Here is an 18,604-nt window from a genome sequence, read left to right as displayed (position 1 = left end):
CAATAATTACAATGTGTTCAGAGATGATCGCAATTTACAAATGTCTGATAAGAGTACTAATTGCTATTTCTACAAAATTTAATGCTGAGATCATAACCACTAGAAAAATTAAAAAAAATCGAGCACGTATGGGTGAAAACTCGTTTGGCAGAGGAAACACATATTTTCTGCTCAGTGTATTTTCCCCCAAACAACACCCGTAAAGAAGTATATGAAAAGTTTTTCCAGATTGCTGAAGAAATCATAACTAACCTTCCTTCCGAAGTGAAAGTACACATTTATCGTGATTTCAATCAACGTGACATTGACTTTTTCCCAGACTCTGAAAATGAGAGCATCCTACTACCAGTGGTAGGAGAGAATGAAACTCTCCAATATATCTTTGATCAAGTTGCATGCTTAGGACTCAGCCAAATTAATTACGTTAAAAATCAGCAAAACGGTTACTTAGTTTTTCTACTAACAAATTCACAAGAAGACTTCTGTCCTACCGAATCCCTAACGCCCTTATGGAAAAATGAAAGATTTCACACTGCAATTGAGTTGTCCATATTTGTTCATGAGTATAATAGACTCGATGAATATGAGTATGACGAGGTCTTTCAGTATGACTTGGCAAATTATGATAACATAAAGTTAAAATTAAGTAACATTGATTGGCAAACCATTTTCAGGGAGTCTAATGTTGAAACTTCTGTGGAAATGTTTTATAAGATGTTATTTGATACTATTAATGATCAGGTACCTTTCAAGAGAATCAGACGATGACTTAACTATAAGTATCCAATATGGTATAATGATAACAATAAAAATCTGAAAAATCGAATACAGAAGGCCCATAAAAAATATAAAAGAGACAGTAGTAACGTCAACTTAGGAACTTACTTACAAACTTGTGATCAAACAATCTGGCAATTGAAATCGCTTCCGAGGAGTACTGTTGTATCTTGTGTGTGTGTGGTTGGACAGCAGAGGACAGTATTTGCGTGTCGTTACAGACAAGTAATAAATAGACACATTTGATAACTGAACTACTATACTTTAATACTTAATAAAGACATACTACACAAGACACAATAAAAGAAGTTGTCTGCTCTATTAGACAACCGTTCTGAATCTCTCTCTAGCCGGACTGCCGGAAATCTAATGACAGCAACATATGCGTCAATGCAGTGGCAGCATAACTGTCACTCGAGAGCATAATGGCAGTGTAGCCAGTATTGCCGTTTGATTGGCTGCAACATCTCCCCTCTTAATAAAGGTGGTACGGGTCGAACCATTGTGGCCGACTTCTGGTCCGGGTGGAACGACGCGGTAAAGTTTCCACCAGGTCTGCTTCGGTCGCTGACTCGAACTCCGTTGATGCTGCTGTAGATGAAGATAATGACGAGGACGACGGACTTGCCACTAGCTGAGGTAGTGGAACACTTGTGGGAGTAGAAGACAAACGTGTCGGTGTCATCGGCTGTAACGTCGGCGATTGTGAGCTATGCGTAACCAAAGACTGCGGTGAGCCAACGGATGATACTGCGGGTGTACTGTCTGAAAGCTTCGGTAGATCCCAGGCACCAAGAAGGACGTCGAGAGGCAACAATTTAGTACTACTGCTGACTGACGATAAAGAACCGGTGTTGGGTGAAACAGTTCCAGTACGACATCGTAATTGGTTGATATGGGAACGCAGAACTCGACGATCAACCAAAACGTTGTACATCACATTACCTATCTTCTCCAGAATAACACCAGGAGCCCACTTCCAAGTGTTTCTGTGATGAACCTTTGCGAAAACCAGTTCGTTTCGATTGAACGATCTTCGCTGTTGATCTTGTTGAACATGCGGTGTCATTGGTAAAATTGCTGATGATGGGCGAAGTAGCTCCAGACAAGTCCGTATACGACGACCAAACATAACCTCCGATGGTGATTTACCTTCAGGCGCAGTGCGGTTGGGCGTACTTCTGTAGGTTAGCAGGAAGGTGTCTAGAGCTTCAGCAATGGATCCTCTCCCCTCTTGAATTTTTTTGACGGCCCGCTTGAAGGTGTCAACGAACCTTTCAACTTGGCCGTTAGACTGGGGATGGAACGGGGCCGTTGTGACATGCTCGATACCGTTGAGAGCACAGAAGTTGGCAAATTCCACACTCGTAAACTGAGTACCGTTATCCGATACTAGCGTTACAGGCATACCGAGCCTTGCAAATAGACTTCGAAGAATACTGATGGTTGCTACTGCAGTGATTCGTCGGGTTTGCACAATCTCCGGCCACTTGGAGAAGGAGTCGACCGCTAGCATTAGTACTCACCGTCGATGGGACCGGCGAAGTCTACGTGAACACGCTGCCAAGGTCCCGATGCCTTCGGCACTGGGACGGCGTGAGGCGGTGACTTGGCAGTCGCTGCACAATGCCGACATGTTTTCACATAACCGGCGATGTCTTCGTCGATGGATGGCCAATAGACGTAGCTCCTGGCGATGGCCTTCATACGCTGTGTACCAGGATGACCATTGTGAAGCTGATCTAAACAACGCTTGCGGTACTGAGCTGGGATGACGAGCCGATCAGCGAACAGTATGCATCCATCAACGGTAGTGAGGGATTCCTGTCTGACTTGGAATCGTTGTAGCTCCGGATCGATTGCTTTCGCTTGAGGCCAACCGTCGGTTATAAAACGATAGACCTTCCGGAGAACTGGATCAGCTTGGGTACTTCGAGCGACGTTTCTGAAAGTAAGAGGCAACGCATCTACTGTATCAACTGCTACTGACCTAACATCCTTCTCGAGAATTATGCTGGCGATGACGTAGTCTTCATCTGGTCGCGCGTGTCGTTTTATCAACCGGGACAGCACGTCGGCGTTACCGAACTTATCAGTGGGAACGTACTCGATGGTGAAATCGTACAGCAGTAGAGTGAGGGCAAAGCGCTGTAACCGGTTGGCTGTGTATACCGGTATGCCCTTCTTGGACCCGAAGATTCGGAGCAGCGGAGCGTGGTCAGTCTGCAGCAAGAAGCGCCGTCCGAAGATCATTTTGTGAAACTTGGTGACGGCAAAGATGATAGCTAGACCTTCACGATCCGGTTGACTGTAGTTCTGCTCTGCCTTCGTAAGTGCTCTGGAAGCATGCTGTACTATTTTGATGGAGCCATCTGGGAACCTGTGACTGATTGTGGCTCCAACACCAACTGAAGATGCGTCAGCAGAAACAATGATCTCCTTTTTCGGATCGTAGTGCGTTAGTAGAAGATCTGAGGTGAGAATCTGCTTGAAACGCTCGAATGCCTGCTGGCACTCCGTTGTCCACTGGAATTTCGACTGCGATTTCAGCAGATTGTCCAGCGGGAAGCGAAGCATTCGCATGTTCGGGACAAACTTCCCGTAATAATTGATCGCCCCGAGGAAGGAACGTACACCGTGAACGTCAGTGGGAGGCGGAAGCTGCACTATTGCCTCGATTTTGGCTGGATCTGGACGCAGACCTCGATGGTCAACAATGTAGCCCAGATACGGTATCTGCTTCTTGCCGAAGGTACATTTTTCGGCTCTAATGGTGAACCCAAAATCCTGGATTCGCTGAAGAACTGCTTTCAGGTTGCGGTTGTGAGCTGCTTCGTCTTCACCGCCAACGATAACGTCATCGAGATAACCGGAAACTTTTTCCAACCCGGCTAGCATGGTGTCGATGAGCTGCTGGAAGATACCCGGTGCTACCTTTACACCAGGTGGAAGACGATTGTAATGAAACAAACCACGGTGCGTGTTGATGGTGAGCAGATGACGAAACTGCTCGTCGACCTCAACTTGCAAAAATGCATCCGAAAGATCGATCTGACTGAAAACTTTGCAGTTAGCCAGCTTAGCGAAGATGTCTTCCGGAAGAGGGAGCGGGTATTGGTGAGGCTGAAGAGCGGAGTTGAGTCCTGTAGAATAATCTCCGCAAACACGAATGGCACCATTTGCTTTGCGCACTACGACGATTGGTGCTGCCCACTCCGAGTAGTCGACCGGTGTAATGATGTTCAGCTGCTGTAACCGGTCCAACTCTTGATCGACTGCGTTGTACATAGAGTACGCAACCGGGCGTTTGGGACAGAAAATGGGCTTGCACTGATCCTTTACGTCTAACTTCACCTGTACCTTATTGCAGAGCCCAAGTTTCTCACTGAAAACTTCTGGAAATGCAGAACTAAGCGCTGCGCTGGAAGTCGAAGAACTAGATACCTGGCAGCAAAAAGTATCCATTGGCACGGACCATAAATCGAAGCTATCGACCAAATCAGATCCGAGAATTTGCAGCTGCTTTTCAGTTACCCGGATAATTTCGCTGCGAGTGTTTCCGCCGATGGTGACGTCACATCGAAATTCACCTTCGAATGACAAAATGTTCCCAGATGCTGTTTTCGCCTTCACTGTAGATGGTGATAATCTGGGACTACCGACCTTTCGCCAGATCGGTTTGCTGATGACCGTGATGTCGGACGCTGTGTCTAACTGAAGATGGATGTGAGTTCCATTTAGCACAACGGAGACAAATTTCCGCCGCCTCTGCACGTTGCACATGTTGACAACGACAACCTTGCTGGCCACCGAACGTTTTCCACCTCTCTTCTTCTTCTTGGAACTTGCACAGTATCCTTGACGATGACCGTACCGACTACAATCGGGACATTGACGGTTCTTGTACGGGCAGTCACGAACATAATGGAACGCACCACAATACCAGCACGGAGTATCGGGTTTCCGCTTTGTGTTGTTCGCATCTGACCTGGGAGACAGCTGACGTCTGTTACGATTACTGTCATATTTCTGCTTGAGCTGATTAACCTGATCGAAAGATGCAGCAGATTCGATCATAGCATTATCGTGTTTGAGATTGATGAGACGCTGGCATTCATTCGATAATTGCTCCAACGTGAGGTTATTGTTCTCCTCAATCCGTGACAGGAGTCGGGTCCGAGTCTCTGAATCACGCTCAGACTTTAGTCCGCACACGAACATCAAGCACTTGAACTGTTGCTCTGACAACTTTCCCAGCTCGAACTCGACGCAGAGCTTATTCACACGGCAGGCGTAAGCGATGTGATCTTCGGTCGGTTGTTTAGCGATCTGAAGGGTTCTGTATCGCCTGCTGATCACCGACTCTTTCGCCCCGAACAAACTTTTCAATTTTGCGACCGTGTCTGCAAAAGTATGTTCCTTCGGTGTTCTCGGCAGAATAAAAGAGACGTACCTTTCGTGTTCAGATGTTCCCAGCTTTCTGAGCAGCAATCTGACCTTCGCTTGGTCGTCCAACCGAGCAGCATCCTTTTCGAACAGCTCGTCGTACCTCGTGAACCAGGCTGCAAACGTGATGCTACTGTCCGCGTCGTAGCGGAACTCCTTGATATTCCCAGCAAGGGAATCGAGAATTTGTTCCGGACTGGGTGCTGCGCCCGCATGCACTTCCGAAACGACTTGCCTGATGAAGTTCTCTTGTGACTGCTGACTGTTCTGCTGTTGCTGGAGAACTTGTGTCATCAGGTGCAAACACTGACGAAGGAGCTCATCCGTAGCTGGAGGAACTTGCTGCTGTTGGCCTTGTTGCTGCAGAAAGGCATGCTGCTGTCCATTCGGGATACTCATCCTTTTATCTTGTTGCACGTGGGTGATGTGAAAGTGAGGTTAGCTTTTATCACTTTTCCACTGGACTCGTCGCCTGTTGTATCTTGTGTGTGTGTGGTTGGACAGCAGAGGACAGTATTTGCGTGTCGTTACAGACAAGTAATAAATAGACACATTTTATAACTGAACTACTATACTTTAATACTTAATAAAGACATACTACACAAGACACAATAAAAGAAGTTGTCTGCTCTATTAGACAACCGTTCTGAATCTATCTCTAGCCGGACTGCCGGAAATCTAATGACAGCAACATATGCGTCAACGCAGTGGCAGCATAACTGTCACTCGAGAGCATAATGGCAGTGTAGCCAGTATTGCCGTTTGATTGGCTGCAACAAGTACTATTCAAAAACGGAGAGTGAAATCAAATCTTGCCCGAAGAATTTCTTCAATTACGTAAAACAAAAACTGAAATCTAATAATTTTTCCTCAAAAATGTTTTTCAAGGGGAAGACTGCTGACAACACAAAGATATGTGTACACTATTTGCAAATTACTTCCAAGAAACCTATACTACGTTTTCCGAAGAGGATCGAGACCGTGAATATTTTAATTTCTTTCCTGAACATGCTTGTGACATTAATATTCATCACATTAGTGTCCAAGATATTATGCAAGCGCTCAATAAAATAGATATCTCTAAAGGTCCCGGACCTGATGGAATTCCTTCCATATTCATGAAAAAACTATCGATAGAACTAGACACACCCTTGTTTTGGCTTTTCAATAAATCACTCATGACCAGTATTTTTCCTAAAATATGGAAGGACTCCTATTTGGTACCGATTTACAAAAGTGGAAAAAACTCTGATGAATTGCAATTATTTCCTGCATTCCTAAACTTTTTGAAGCGATAATGAATGAAAAAACGTTTTATCAAGTTAAAAATAGAATCACTAATATGCAACATGGATTTTTTAAGGGTCACTCGACTAATACAAATTTACTCGAATTTGTCGATTACTCACTGGCTGCTATGGATAAGGGTAATTACATAGAAGCTCTCTATACTGGCTTCAGCAAAGCATTTGATCGCATTGATATACCTATGTTATTATTCAAACTACAAAAAATAGGAACTGGTCCTGAACTACTCAAATGGCTTGAGTCGTATCTGACTGATAGTCAGCAAATGGTTCGATTTAAAGGGAGGATATCCAGCCATGTCCTAGTAACCTCAGGAGTTCCACAAGATTCTCATCTAGGCCCTCTCTTATTCATTTTATTTGTAAACGATATATCTCTTATTTTAAAACACATAAAAGTTTTGATTTATGCCGATGATATGAAGCTCTTCCTAGAAATAAAAACTGATGTAGACAAGGTGGTATTTCAAGATGAAGTGCAAACGTTCCATGTCTGGTGTAACAAAAGCCTTTTGAAACTAAACGTCAATAAATGTAAAGTAATAGCTTTCAGTAGGAAACAAAACACACCAGATATCACAATTAAACTAGGCGATCAAACAGTAGAAAGATGTATCAGAATTAAAGATCTAGGAGTAATTTTAGATAAAAAGTTGACTTTCATCGATCACTATAATACGATAATAGGCATTTGGCTTGGATTTATAAAACGCTTCAGCTATAATTTTTGCGATCCTTACATGATTAAAACATTATATATTACCTACGTAAGGTCTATACTTGAATATTTTAGCATTGTTTGGTCCCCATTCTCAATCACTCACAAGGAACGTATAGAATCAATTCAAAAGCAATTCCTATTATTTGCACTCCGTGAGTTAGGTTGGGCAAGATTTTCTCTACCATCATACAAACCTCGTTGCATGCTCATTGACATCCACACACTAGAAGAGCGTCGAGAACAATTAATGGTCTCATTCATACATAACATCGTTACACATCGGGTTGATTCATTTGGACTTCTGTCTAAACCTAATTTTTATATACCTTCCCGACAATTACGAAACCGACCTACATTCTATATAAGTCATTATCGTACCAACTATGCTAAATTTTGCCCAATAAATCAAATGATGTCAACTTATAATAAGCATTGCGAAGCAATTGACTTTACAATGACGACAGCCCAGCTCGAACAATATTTTAATTCAATACGACCTAGGTCCTAGAATAATGCACATTAATGTTTATTTTAGAAAATATCACACGTGTTAAAATGTAATCAATACAATGTAATGGTCTAGTATAGTTTGACGACAAATAAAATAAATAACAGATCGGCTGAAAAGTTCGTATCGTTTCTATGAGAGGGCGCCACTAGAATTATATCCATACCATTTTCAGTTAGTACCAACCTTCAAAAGATACGTGTATAAATTTGACAGTTGTCTGATTATTTGTTTGTGAGATATTGCATTTTGAGTGAAGCTACTTTTGTTATTGTAAAAAAAAGGAATTTCGTGTGTTGATGAAACACTACTTTTTAATGAAAAAAAAGTGCCGCCGATACCAAACAATGGCTTGATGAGTGTTATCCAGACTCTGCACCGGGCGAACCAACAATTCGTAAGTGGTTTGCAAAATTTCGTACTGGTCATATGAGCACCGAAGACGATGAACGCAGTGGACGTCCAAAAGAGGCTGTTACCGATGAAAACGTGAAAAAAATAATGATTTCCAATGACCGTAAAGTGAAGTTGATCGAGATAGCTGACACCCTAAAGATATCAAAGGAACGTGTTGGACATATTATTCACGAATATTTGGATATGAGAAAGCTTTGTGCAAAATGGGTGCCACGTGATGTCACAAGTCGATGAAAACCATGCTGAAATTGAACGAATTGGGCTTCGAATTGCTCCCTCATCCACCGTATTCTCAAGATTTGGCCCCCCAGTGACTTTTTCCTGTTCTCATATCTCAAAAGAATGCTCGCTGGTGAAAAATTTAGAGGCAATGAAGAGGTAATCGCTGAAACTGAGGCCTATTTTGAGGCAAAGGACAAATCGTACTAATGGTATCGAAAAGTTGGAAGATCGCTATAATCGCTGTATCGCCTCTGATGGCAATTATGTTGAATAATAAAAACGAATTTTGGCAAAAAAATGTGTGTTTCTATTAAACGATACGAACTTTTCAGCCGAACTGTTAAATAAATAAATAAATATGAATGTCCTAATTATAAGAAATGTATGTCATTGAGGAGTTCATGCGATAGAAGTAAGGCCTAGTATTGTTAAATTTTGTTAACTGTCATTTCAAACACCGTTGCTACCGGGAACTCCCCATGTGTTATTCGGCTACCAAAACCGGAACATCGTAAACGCTGATAACGATCACAAATAGAAAAAAATAGAAGAAAAGATAAGCCGAAGGGAGAGCCGATCTCTGGATTTGTCTTGAGCTTCCAGCGAAATAAGACGTGAGGATCAGTTGTCTTAAATCGAGGTAGTCGTAAAAAGACGGGTTTAAAGCCTAGGCGAAGATTATCGGGCTTGAGCAAGTGTCTTTATCCGCGGCAATTAGAGTGCTATTATATCTTATCTTATTATTATCTCAGAAGTCATTACGAAAACATAAAGTTCACCCACGCGGTTTCAGTTCACGCAATAAGCGTCTGAAACCGGTATGACCACGAGACTTAATTGATGGAGCATTTTGAGGCCCGGGGATGTGATCTGTTCTTGTACTAGTGCAATTACCACTCGAATAATTGAATAATTGAAGCATCGGAACAGCAAGTGTCCGTAAAATCGACAGTTCCGCATGCCAGCATACTGCATCTTCGGCGAACACGTGCTCGGAAACGTAGCAGCATACCACGGCAGTTAACCTCTCATAGAAGCTAGTTAGGCAGCTCCCGAGATAGTCAAAGAGTAGTCTCCTTGCTCAACAGTAAGCAAACCCTAACTTACACATGCCGATTTGATTTAGTGAAGAAGGTGAGGAAATCGATAAGGAATAAGATCATGCGTACACAATTAAAATATATGCAATCATTTTACTTACATTTTTAGCTAAGGAAGCAAATAAGTAAATCTCCGGCAAACCTTCTGTTGTGTAGCCTGCTACCTGTGCTTGGAGGATAATTCTTTTCGAAAAACTGTTAAGGACATCAGATGCACACAATGACCACCCAGAATCACCTAAATAACAAAATTATAATAATACAATGCAATTAAGCACATTATAATATACTCACCACTAGGTTTTACGTTGGAAAGCACACATTCTATAGACTGGAAGGGTACTCTCATAAAATCAGTCCGGATTTGCCTTAGGCTAGAAATGTTAACGTTTGCGTAACCTCCATAATCTAGATATTTCACTGAACATTCTTGATCTTCATGTGACATGATCTGGACACGATACCAGATACCCTCGATGGAGACAACACAAACAGCATTTATGTTGATATCAGGTAGCGATGGTGCCTCAATCATATTGTAGTTTTCACACATACTTTGTTGCAGAGCATTTAATGAAACAAAAGTCGGATGGAGAGGCATTTGTAGAAACATGTGTCCGCCATTGGCTATGAAGCTGATTGTGACATCATTATTAATACCTTCAATCAACTGCAACTACAACAAAACAGAAAAGTTTGTAAATTGAGCAAACTATTCAATAGCCAACTATTTGTGATGTTAGTTAGAAATGCATATAATAACAATACATGAAATATAAAAAGAAGGCCTCCCGGAAAAAGTCTGGGTTCTATCCCGAAGAACACTTGGAAAATGAGTTATTTAGAACATGGGGAGTATGACCATAAGAAAGATTCATGCAGGAAAAGAGTAGAAAGTGTCTACAATTGGAAGAATTACCAGGACCGGAAAGAATAGTTATAAACCAAAAATATAAAAAACTGTCCGACGATTATATTAAACCGTGATTAGTGGAGATTGGTCGAAGGAGCAGGTTCTTCATGTATCTTTTGTGAAAAGACTATTAAGCGCAGTGGCGATTTCTGCAGTGATTTTGGTGGAGTGTTAGGTCGTGCACCGACGTTCACGTTTGTTCTTTTTTCGATGCTAGTGAAACAATTTTTATCTTGCTAGCTCTTGCGTCAGTGTTTGCACCTGATGACACAAGTTTTCCAGCAATAGCAGCACAGTCAGCAAGAGACCTTCCTCAGGCAAGTCGTTTCAGAAGTGCATGTCGGGTGCTGCACCCAGTCCAGAACAAATTCTCGATTCCTTTGCTGGGAATATCAAGGAGTTCCGCTACGACGCCGACAGTAGCATCACAATTGCAATCTGATTCACAAGGTACAATGAGCTGTTCGAGAAGGATGCTGCTCGGTTGTACGATCAAGGGAAGGTTAGATTGCTGCTCAGAAAGCAGAGAACATCTGACGAAAGATATGTCTTTTTTATTCTGCTGTGAACACCGAAGGAGCACAATTTTGGAAACACGATGGCAAGATTGAAAAGTTTGTTCGGGGCGAAGGAGTCGGTGATCAGCAGGCGATACAGAATCCTTCAGATCCCTAAAGAACCGACCAAAGACCACATCGATTACGCCTGCTATGTAAATAAGCTTTGCTCGACTGAAAATCGACTTTTGAACCGAGTGTCATATACCATTCGACTCAGTTCGTCGAGTACGCAAAATGTCTGTGTGTGTATATGTGTGTGTATGTGCGTATGTGTGTATGTAACGTTTTTTTGCACTAACTTGTCTCGGAGATGGCTGAACCGATTTTCACAAACTTAGATTCAAATGAAAGGTCTTGTGGTTTTATACAAAACTCCTGAATTTCATTTGGATCCGACTCCCGGTTCTGGAATTATGGGGTAAAATGTGCAAAAAATTGTGAAAATAAGTGCACTAACTTTTCTCAGAGATGACTGAACCGAATTTCACAAACTTAGATTCGAATGAAAGTTCTTGTGGTCCCATACAAAATTCCTGAATATTATCTGGATCCGACTTCCGGTTCCGGAGTTATGGGGTAAAATGCGCAAAAAAAAAAGAAAATATGTGTTTCAATTTTTCTCGTAGATGGCGCGACCGATTTTCACAAACGTTCAAATGAAAGGTCTTGTGGTCCCATACGTAACTCCTAAATTTCATCTGGATCCGACTTCCGGTTCCCGAAATATAGGGGAAAGTGTGTTAAAAATTGTATACCATCACTGAAAAGGGCGAAAAACCATAAAAAGCCATACATCGACCTCAAAACTTCTCCAATTGATAGTTTTTATCAGTAGACGGTCAAACAACACGATTTCGGTTATTGTTTGAATAATCGAAGAAAATTATTTTGAAGAATACCACAGTATTATATAGGATAGTATGATTGATATGAGAAAGACATCATTACACCACTAGATGGATTAAAACAGGTTTTTTCATCGACCCGCATTCGAAAGCGGCGGCCCCTCGCAAGCAAACCTGCAATCCACCCGTATGAAATATAACCGTGAAAAATTGGTGGCCAATATATTTCGTGATGAAAACCAAATAATACGTAAGAGCAATTCACACGTGACATCTGACGACTAGCACCGGAATGGAACATATCATTTCAATTGTATGGGTGCGCAGTGCTGCTATTTTGGCGCGCACGAATTTGACATATCTCTCCCCTGCTTCTATGTACGAGATTCGATGCGGACTCGCCTGAGGGCACCATGTTCGCAAAAAAGGATGTTGCCAATGATTTGTTCGGGAAATGTGAGAGCTGGATATCTTGTTAATATGATGTCTTTGAATACACTCTAGTACAAACTTTGAGAGTGTGTGAGAGGGATAGAGAGAGAAGGAAAGTACAAGAGGGTATATCATTTAGTCAGTATTCGGTTAAAAGACCTTAGGCAGCAGTTCATTTAAACATTTTAAACTATTCTCAACTTACGTGATTGCATATTGTATCCAGTAACGGTAGCGATGAAACATTCTGTATTTCTCCGGCATCGACCCTTTCTAGTGTTAGTATGGAAAACCGCTTTTCTGGAAATCGTATACGTATCAAAGCTAAAGCACTGTCGATTTCTATCTGCGTGCCTTTGAGTGAGCAGATTTTGGTTTTATTAGTCGCAAAATTGCGTTTTATGAGTACATTTGCACCGGTTTTGGCCTTTATCAACTGAACAAAGCTTGCTTTACGCCCAAGCATTCGAGATATCAAGAAAGTTGGTATCAGAAATTCATAACTGGTAATCAGAGCGCATTCGGACTGTGGAAGACTAGAACCGTTTCCCGAGTCTCTCGAATGCACACTACATGAACTGAGTGATGGACTAGCTATTGGAGAATGACTTTTTTCAGCTAATGGTCTCTGATTTGTTATATTATCACAAATATCATCTGCAGAAATACATGTATCATTTTCGGTAAATTGATGCGTATTAATGTTATTGTTCAATATGTCTGCATTTTGATTACAGGAAATTTGCATCTCCGTTTCTGAGGGAAGATTCAGTTCGGTTGCGAACGAATTTTCAGGAGATATTTTTGCTGTCATACTGGCTTTGACTACAATGGGTTTTATTTGCGATTGAATGTTCTTATCAAATTGGAAAGGCTGGTTTAATGCTCCTGGAAAATTTGGTGTAGATTCAAAGCTAGAGGTATCGTCTTGTTCCTCGATTAAACGTAAATTCCTGATATCAGACTCCTCAATTTTTAACTTTAACAATTCTGCGTCGAGTTGTTGATCGGAATATTTTGGTGGACTTCTCGTATTTGGAATAATGTCTATAGGAGCAGACTTGCCGCTGCAAGATGATGATGACAGAGGAGATGAGTGATTTTTACTAGAATTGCCGTTCAGATTTGTTGAAGAACAGATAGGCACCGACTTCGTGTGTATTATATCGACACTGGTGTTAACCTTGATACTACTTTGAGCCTCATTCTTATTTTTCGTTCGATTATCTTCGGTAGAATTGCCCCCAGAATCAAAGCCGATTGATTTTTTTCGACGAAACCATACCAATCCAATAACGATTGCTAGTCCTGGCAGTGACAGATACAGTAATGGGCGTCCATTGATCATTACGATGAATAAATTATCTACAAGAAAATGGAAATATGGAAAACATAAATTACAAAATTTTAAAGTGCGTAAGTATAATAGTACCAAATGCTAATAATGGATTACGGGTTACCATCGAGTTTTACAAAGCGATATTTACTAAAATTGTACATTACATTTCGCAAATTATTTTAACATTTGGTTAAAATCAGACAATCTAGCAGTTATTTTATCCTTATAGTTTCCTTATATTACATTTTAGCGAGGAAAGGGTTCCAATCAGCTCTACAGCTCTTTCCAAAATGTATACCCTCCCCGTTAGTTTGTATCAGGCCAAATTAGCGCATTTATTATTTATTTATGTTGGTTTTCGTACCTTTGGTCATAGTTTATATCTTGTTTTACCTTAATTCCGGTGGTTCTATTCAACTGTATTTCGTAAGTGTCTTTTTTTGTCATACTACTTTATTTCCACTCCGTACTTTTGCTGACATGTTATTTTGTTTCCCTAAACGTAAAAGTTAGTTGTATGCAGTGATGTTTTTGTTCTTACCAATGTTCCATTTCGTGTCTAAGATAGTGTTGATTCAATTATTTTCTAATGTTTTAGCTCCACTTCCATCATATTTTTGTATTGTTTTTGTCACGATACTGTTTATTATAACGTATTGCAACTTATCTGCTAATTTATTTATTTATTTATTTAGGTATAATCAACAGACACAATATGAAATGATGACAATGATAATTTCTAGTAATATATAAAAAATTTCCAAGTATCCTACTGCGTGATAGATTGAAGTCAAATCCTGATGAAACGCGGTTGAATGATCTCTGCAAGCCAATAATAGCATTGTTAGCACCGTAGTTAGTTCGTCGTAAAGGAAGTCGAAGAAATGCACTGTTACGAAGAGTAGGATTCAATTTCATACGGTTTACTTTACACCACTCGGCGGAGCTCAACAACTGTCGTTGAAGAAAACCTGCATCTTATGGGCTTCGAATGTAATAGTAGATCTTAACGTCATCGGCAAACGATAGACGAGGGCCCTCTAGAGTAAAGTTGACGTCGTTGAAATACAGTAAAAATATTAAAGGCCCGAGATGGCGGAATTCCGGACGAAGCGATAAACTCATTGGAAACGTGATCGCCGATTTTCACTGCTAAACGACGATCGATAAGATATGACTGCAAGCCACCGAAAGATGTTAGAGCCGAATCCAAGTCTTTCCAATTTAGCAATTGTTATATTGTGGTTTATTATATCAAAGGCAGCAGAGAGATCGGTGTAAATAGCGTCTGTTTGTAAACCTTTCGACATACCATCAGTCACGTAGCACATGAGTGACAATAGGTTGGTGGTTGTGGAACGCTTAGGCATAAAACCATGTTGAGTGTCAACAATATATTGCTTGCAGTGGTTGAAAATCGGTGCCAGAATAACCTTTTCAAACACTAAATTTCTGTTTCAAACAGTTTAGGAACTGCACTAAGCGATGTGATGCCACGGTAATTGTTCACATCTTTTTTGTCACCTTTCTTATACACTGGGAACATAAAAGAAGATTTCCATAAGTTGGGAAAAACTTCTTTAGAGAGCGACAGCCGAAATAGTCGACAAAGGGGAGCAATTACACCAGTCGAGCAATTTTTCAATATAACTGCCGGTAAGCCGTCAGGGCCAGAGGAGGTAGACGACTTCATGCAAGCGATTGCCGTCCGAATCGAATCCTCGTCAATATGAATGCCCGGTCACCAATACTAAAGCCTGCATCTGTCATACTGACGCCTGTTAGTTGACGAGCGAAGATGGTGAAGTCGATAATGTGGAGTCCTGCCAACACCTCCCTCTTTAATAAAGATGACAGGGTTCATACCTGTTTCGGTTTCCGGTTCCGATGTATTCAGACCACAACTGTCCAACAGAATTGCAAGAGGTACATGCGAATCTACTACTGATTCAGTTTCTGTTCTTTGCTGCTCTGTTTCATATCGACTTTGCAATTGGTTGCCTTTGTACATAACTTTTCCTATACGCGCAATTACGGTTCCTTCTTGCCAACTCCATTTGTTGTTTCGGTACACTTGAATTCACACGAAGTCTTTGGGATTTTAGTTCCGGTCCTTCGTTCCATGCTTCCGGTTAAACTACCTCTCTTGCTTAGAATTATGAAACTTGTGCGCAGGAGTAGGTGGACGTAGTAATTCAAGCGATGTTCATTCTGGCCTGCCAAAAATGTGTTCAGCAGGAGACTTCCCATCTGATACATTGCGACACGGTGTTAAACGATAACAGAGAAGAAAGGTATCGATTGCTTCATCGAGTGTTCCTCCTCCTGAAGTGATTTCTTGAGTGATCTTTTGAACGTATCAACAAACCTTTCTACTAATCCGTTTGATTGCGGATGAAACGGTGCTGTTTCCAGATGCATGATACCATAAGTATCACAAAAAGCTTCAAACTGCTCGCTAGTTCGTTGAGTCCCGTTATCTGTAACTAGTGTTTCAGGTTGTCAATATCTGGCGAAAATACCACGAAGTATGTACAAGGTTGTTTTTGTCGTGATGTCCTTAGTTCGCACAACTTCTGGCCATTTTGAGTAGAGAACGACTAGAAGGAAATAGTATAGTTCATCCATTGGACCTGCGAAATCTAGATGCAACCTTTGCCCCGACTTTTCAGGAACCGGCCAAGACTCGAGATTTGTCTTACTGTCGATTCTAGCGACACTTGCACTTATGAGCGATTTGAGCACCCAGTCCGACGTTTGATGTATCTGCAGATACTATAATTTCCATCCTTGGATTGTAGTGTGTCAACAGTAACGGCATATTCCGAAGTTCGTTGAACGATTCTTGGCACGCTGGTGACCACACAAATGTTGTGTCTTCCTTAAGAAGTTGATCCATAGGTTGTCGAAGAGTACGCATATTTTTCACATATTTCTCATAATTTAATGCGCCGAGATATGACCGTAATGTTGAAATGTCATGTGGAGGCGGCATGTTTACGATTGGAGCTATTTTGTCTGGATACGTTGAAAGAATCATCTGCCCGTTGAAAGAATCGTTTCGGCTTTCTGAACTATGCAAGAAAATCTTCGGCTTAGCTGCCTGACTATTCACAGTCACAAAACTAAAATCAATTCTCAATTTTTGGTAGCTGCTCATTTTCTCTAGGTGTTTCTACTACAATTGTAACACTAGTGGACGAAACAGTTTTTTAGGTCGAAATGAAATTATTTTCTAAATATACTAAACGTTAGAATTCTTACCAAATACTTTGTACCACAATAACAACACACAACTCTAAAAACTGGTGAAAATTAGATCAGCAAAAAAAACGAACAAAGGTGATTACGAAAGACAGTTATTGGTAGAGGAATAATGAAAAAATCAGCAGTTTTTCAAAGTAGGGCGAATCTCACAAAAGTAAACAAATCGAGTTACTATCTTCTACCAATTAATGCTTCAAAATCCTACAATTTTGCCTAAAAATACGGTTTCTACAAAAATCTCAATTTTAGTAATACAAAGAACTATAAAGGGTGAAACTTTCATTCCATTTGTTTACGTTAGTTCCGCCATCCGTGTTCCATGCCAACAAACAGAGCGATACTTTAATTGCTAGTAAGGAAGGCGAAACTATTTTTTTTTAAATTTCAGATGGTTTACGAGCCATTTAGTAGAAATACTAAATGAGACGATAAAATTACTTGCAGATTTATCTTAGTCACAAAAACCAACCAATTTCACGAAAAATTCGCAAGGGCGTAAATTCATAATTTACACAGGAAGCATAAAAGTAAACAAATCGAAAAAGGGCGATGCTCTTCTTATGTCGATTTACTCTGTAGGTATACAACGAAAGTGATAAAATTTACATGCCTTTTAAAGATAAACCAACAATTTATCGACTAATCAAAAATTGATCTGAGAATATACGATAATTGCTGTTGCTGTCAATGTTAGATTCGCCCTTCTTTAAAAAAGCTAAAATGTTGTCTCTCATCACATAAACAATACCAAGCTTCACTGCAAGGATGCCAGATTTAAATAAATACATTTTCTACTCAAGTAAAAGAAATCAATTTTTTATAACTAATATGTAGTTCAATTATAGACAACGAGTGGATTACTGCTAAAAATGTAACTTTTTCGTGAGAAAAATCTTGTAACTCACTTACTCGCCAATATATACCAGTTTGATACCTGGACATTTGTAAAAGTTACGCTGTATTGAGTACGATTTCTCGATAAGAATTGGACAGTTTTTTGTGTCGTGGTGAAGTAAAGATAATTTGTGGTGTTTTACGGTCAGTTTCGTTTCCGCTTTTCTTTTGCTATCGTATCGCGAAGTGGCACCTATCGAAGATATCGTTTTATCAAGATACTCGGTATCACGCTCTTTCTCACCCGATCGAAGCGCCATCTGAATTTCACTGTCGGCATCCTGTGATTTGTTCACTATGGCTAATGCTTGTGATCGTTGTACCAAAACTGTAAAATCGGAGGAAGATTTCGTTGAGTGTTCGGGTTTTTGCCATCATTTGGTACATATGAAAAGCGCAAAACTCAACAAGCCGTTTCTGAAAGTTTTGGACGAAAATCCCAACCTGTTTTGTATATGCGATGAGTGTTGTAAACTGATAAAACTTGCTCGTTTCCGCGATTCGGTTTCTTCGTTTGGAAGCGCATTTGCATCTATCGCAGAGAGAACAGAATCGATTTTTGCTGAGCCGAAGGCCGAAATTAAAAAGAACAGCTAGCAAATATCTCGTCTCTCGCGCAAAGTGCCTGTTTCGTCGCCGCTGCCGCCCAAGCCCGACGGATTCGGTCCCAATGCGAAGCGTCGTCGGGAAGATAGTTCTGAGCCAAGTAAAACTTTGGAAGGTTGCCGGAAACCATCGGATAAATGTAACATCGCCACAGTTCCAACGCCCTGCTCCCTCGTATGGATTTACTTATCACGTTTTCACCCCAACGTTAGTGAGATGGTCTCGCAGCTAACAAGAGATGGTTTACAAT

At 40.9% G+C, this 18,604-nt stretch overlaps 2 protein-coding genes across 2 annotated transcripts; both read right to left on the bottom strand.

Annotated features, from left to right (window-relative positions):
- Positions 1-1,252: 1,252 nt before the first annotated feature.
- Positions 1,253-2,293, bottom strand: LOC131426450 (uncharacterized protein K02A2.6-like). Its single transcript, XM_058589192.1, has one exon. It carries the CDS (start codon positions 2,291-2,293, stop codon positions 1,253-1,255), a length of 1,041 nt encoding a protein of 346 aa, XP_058445175.1.
- Positions 2,293-5,622, bottom strand: LOC131426442 (uncharacterized protein K02A2.6-like). The gene has a single exon (XM_058589179.1). The coding sequence runs from the start codon at positions 5,620-5,622 to the stop codon at positions 2,293-2,295; it is 3,330 nt and encodes a 1,109-aa protein (XP_058445162.1).
- Positions 5,623-18,604: the final 12,982 nt, after the last annotated feature.

The sequence above is a fragment of the Malaya genurostris genome, chromosome 1 (genome assembly GCF_030247185.1).
Source record: "Malaya genurostris strain Urasoe2022 chromosome 1, Malgen_1.1, whole genome shotgun sequence".
Lineage (NCBI taxonomy): Eukaryota > Metazoa > Arthropoda > Insecta > Diptera > Culicidae > Malaya > Malaya genurostris.
The sequence above is the reverse complement of the archived record's forward strand: the minus strand, read 5'-3'. Positions and strand labels throughout refer to the sequence as shown.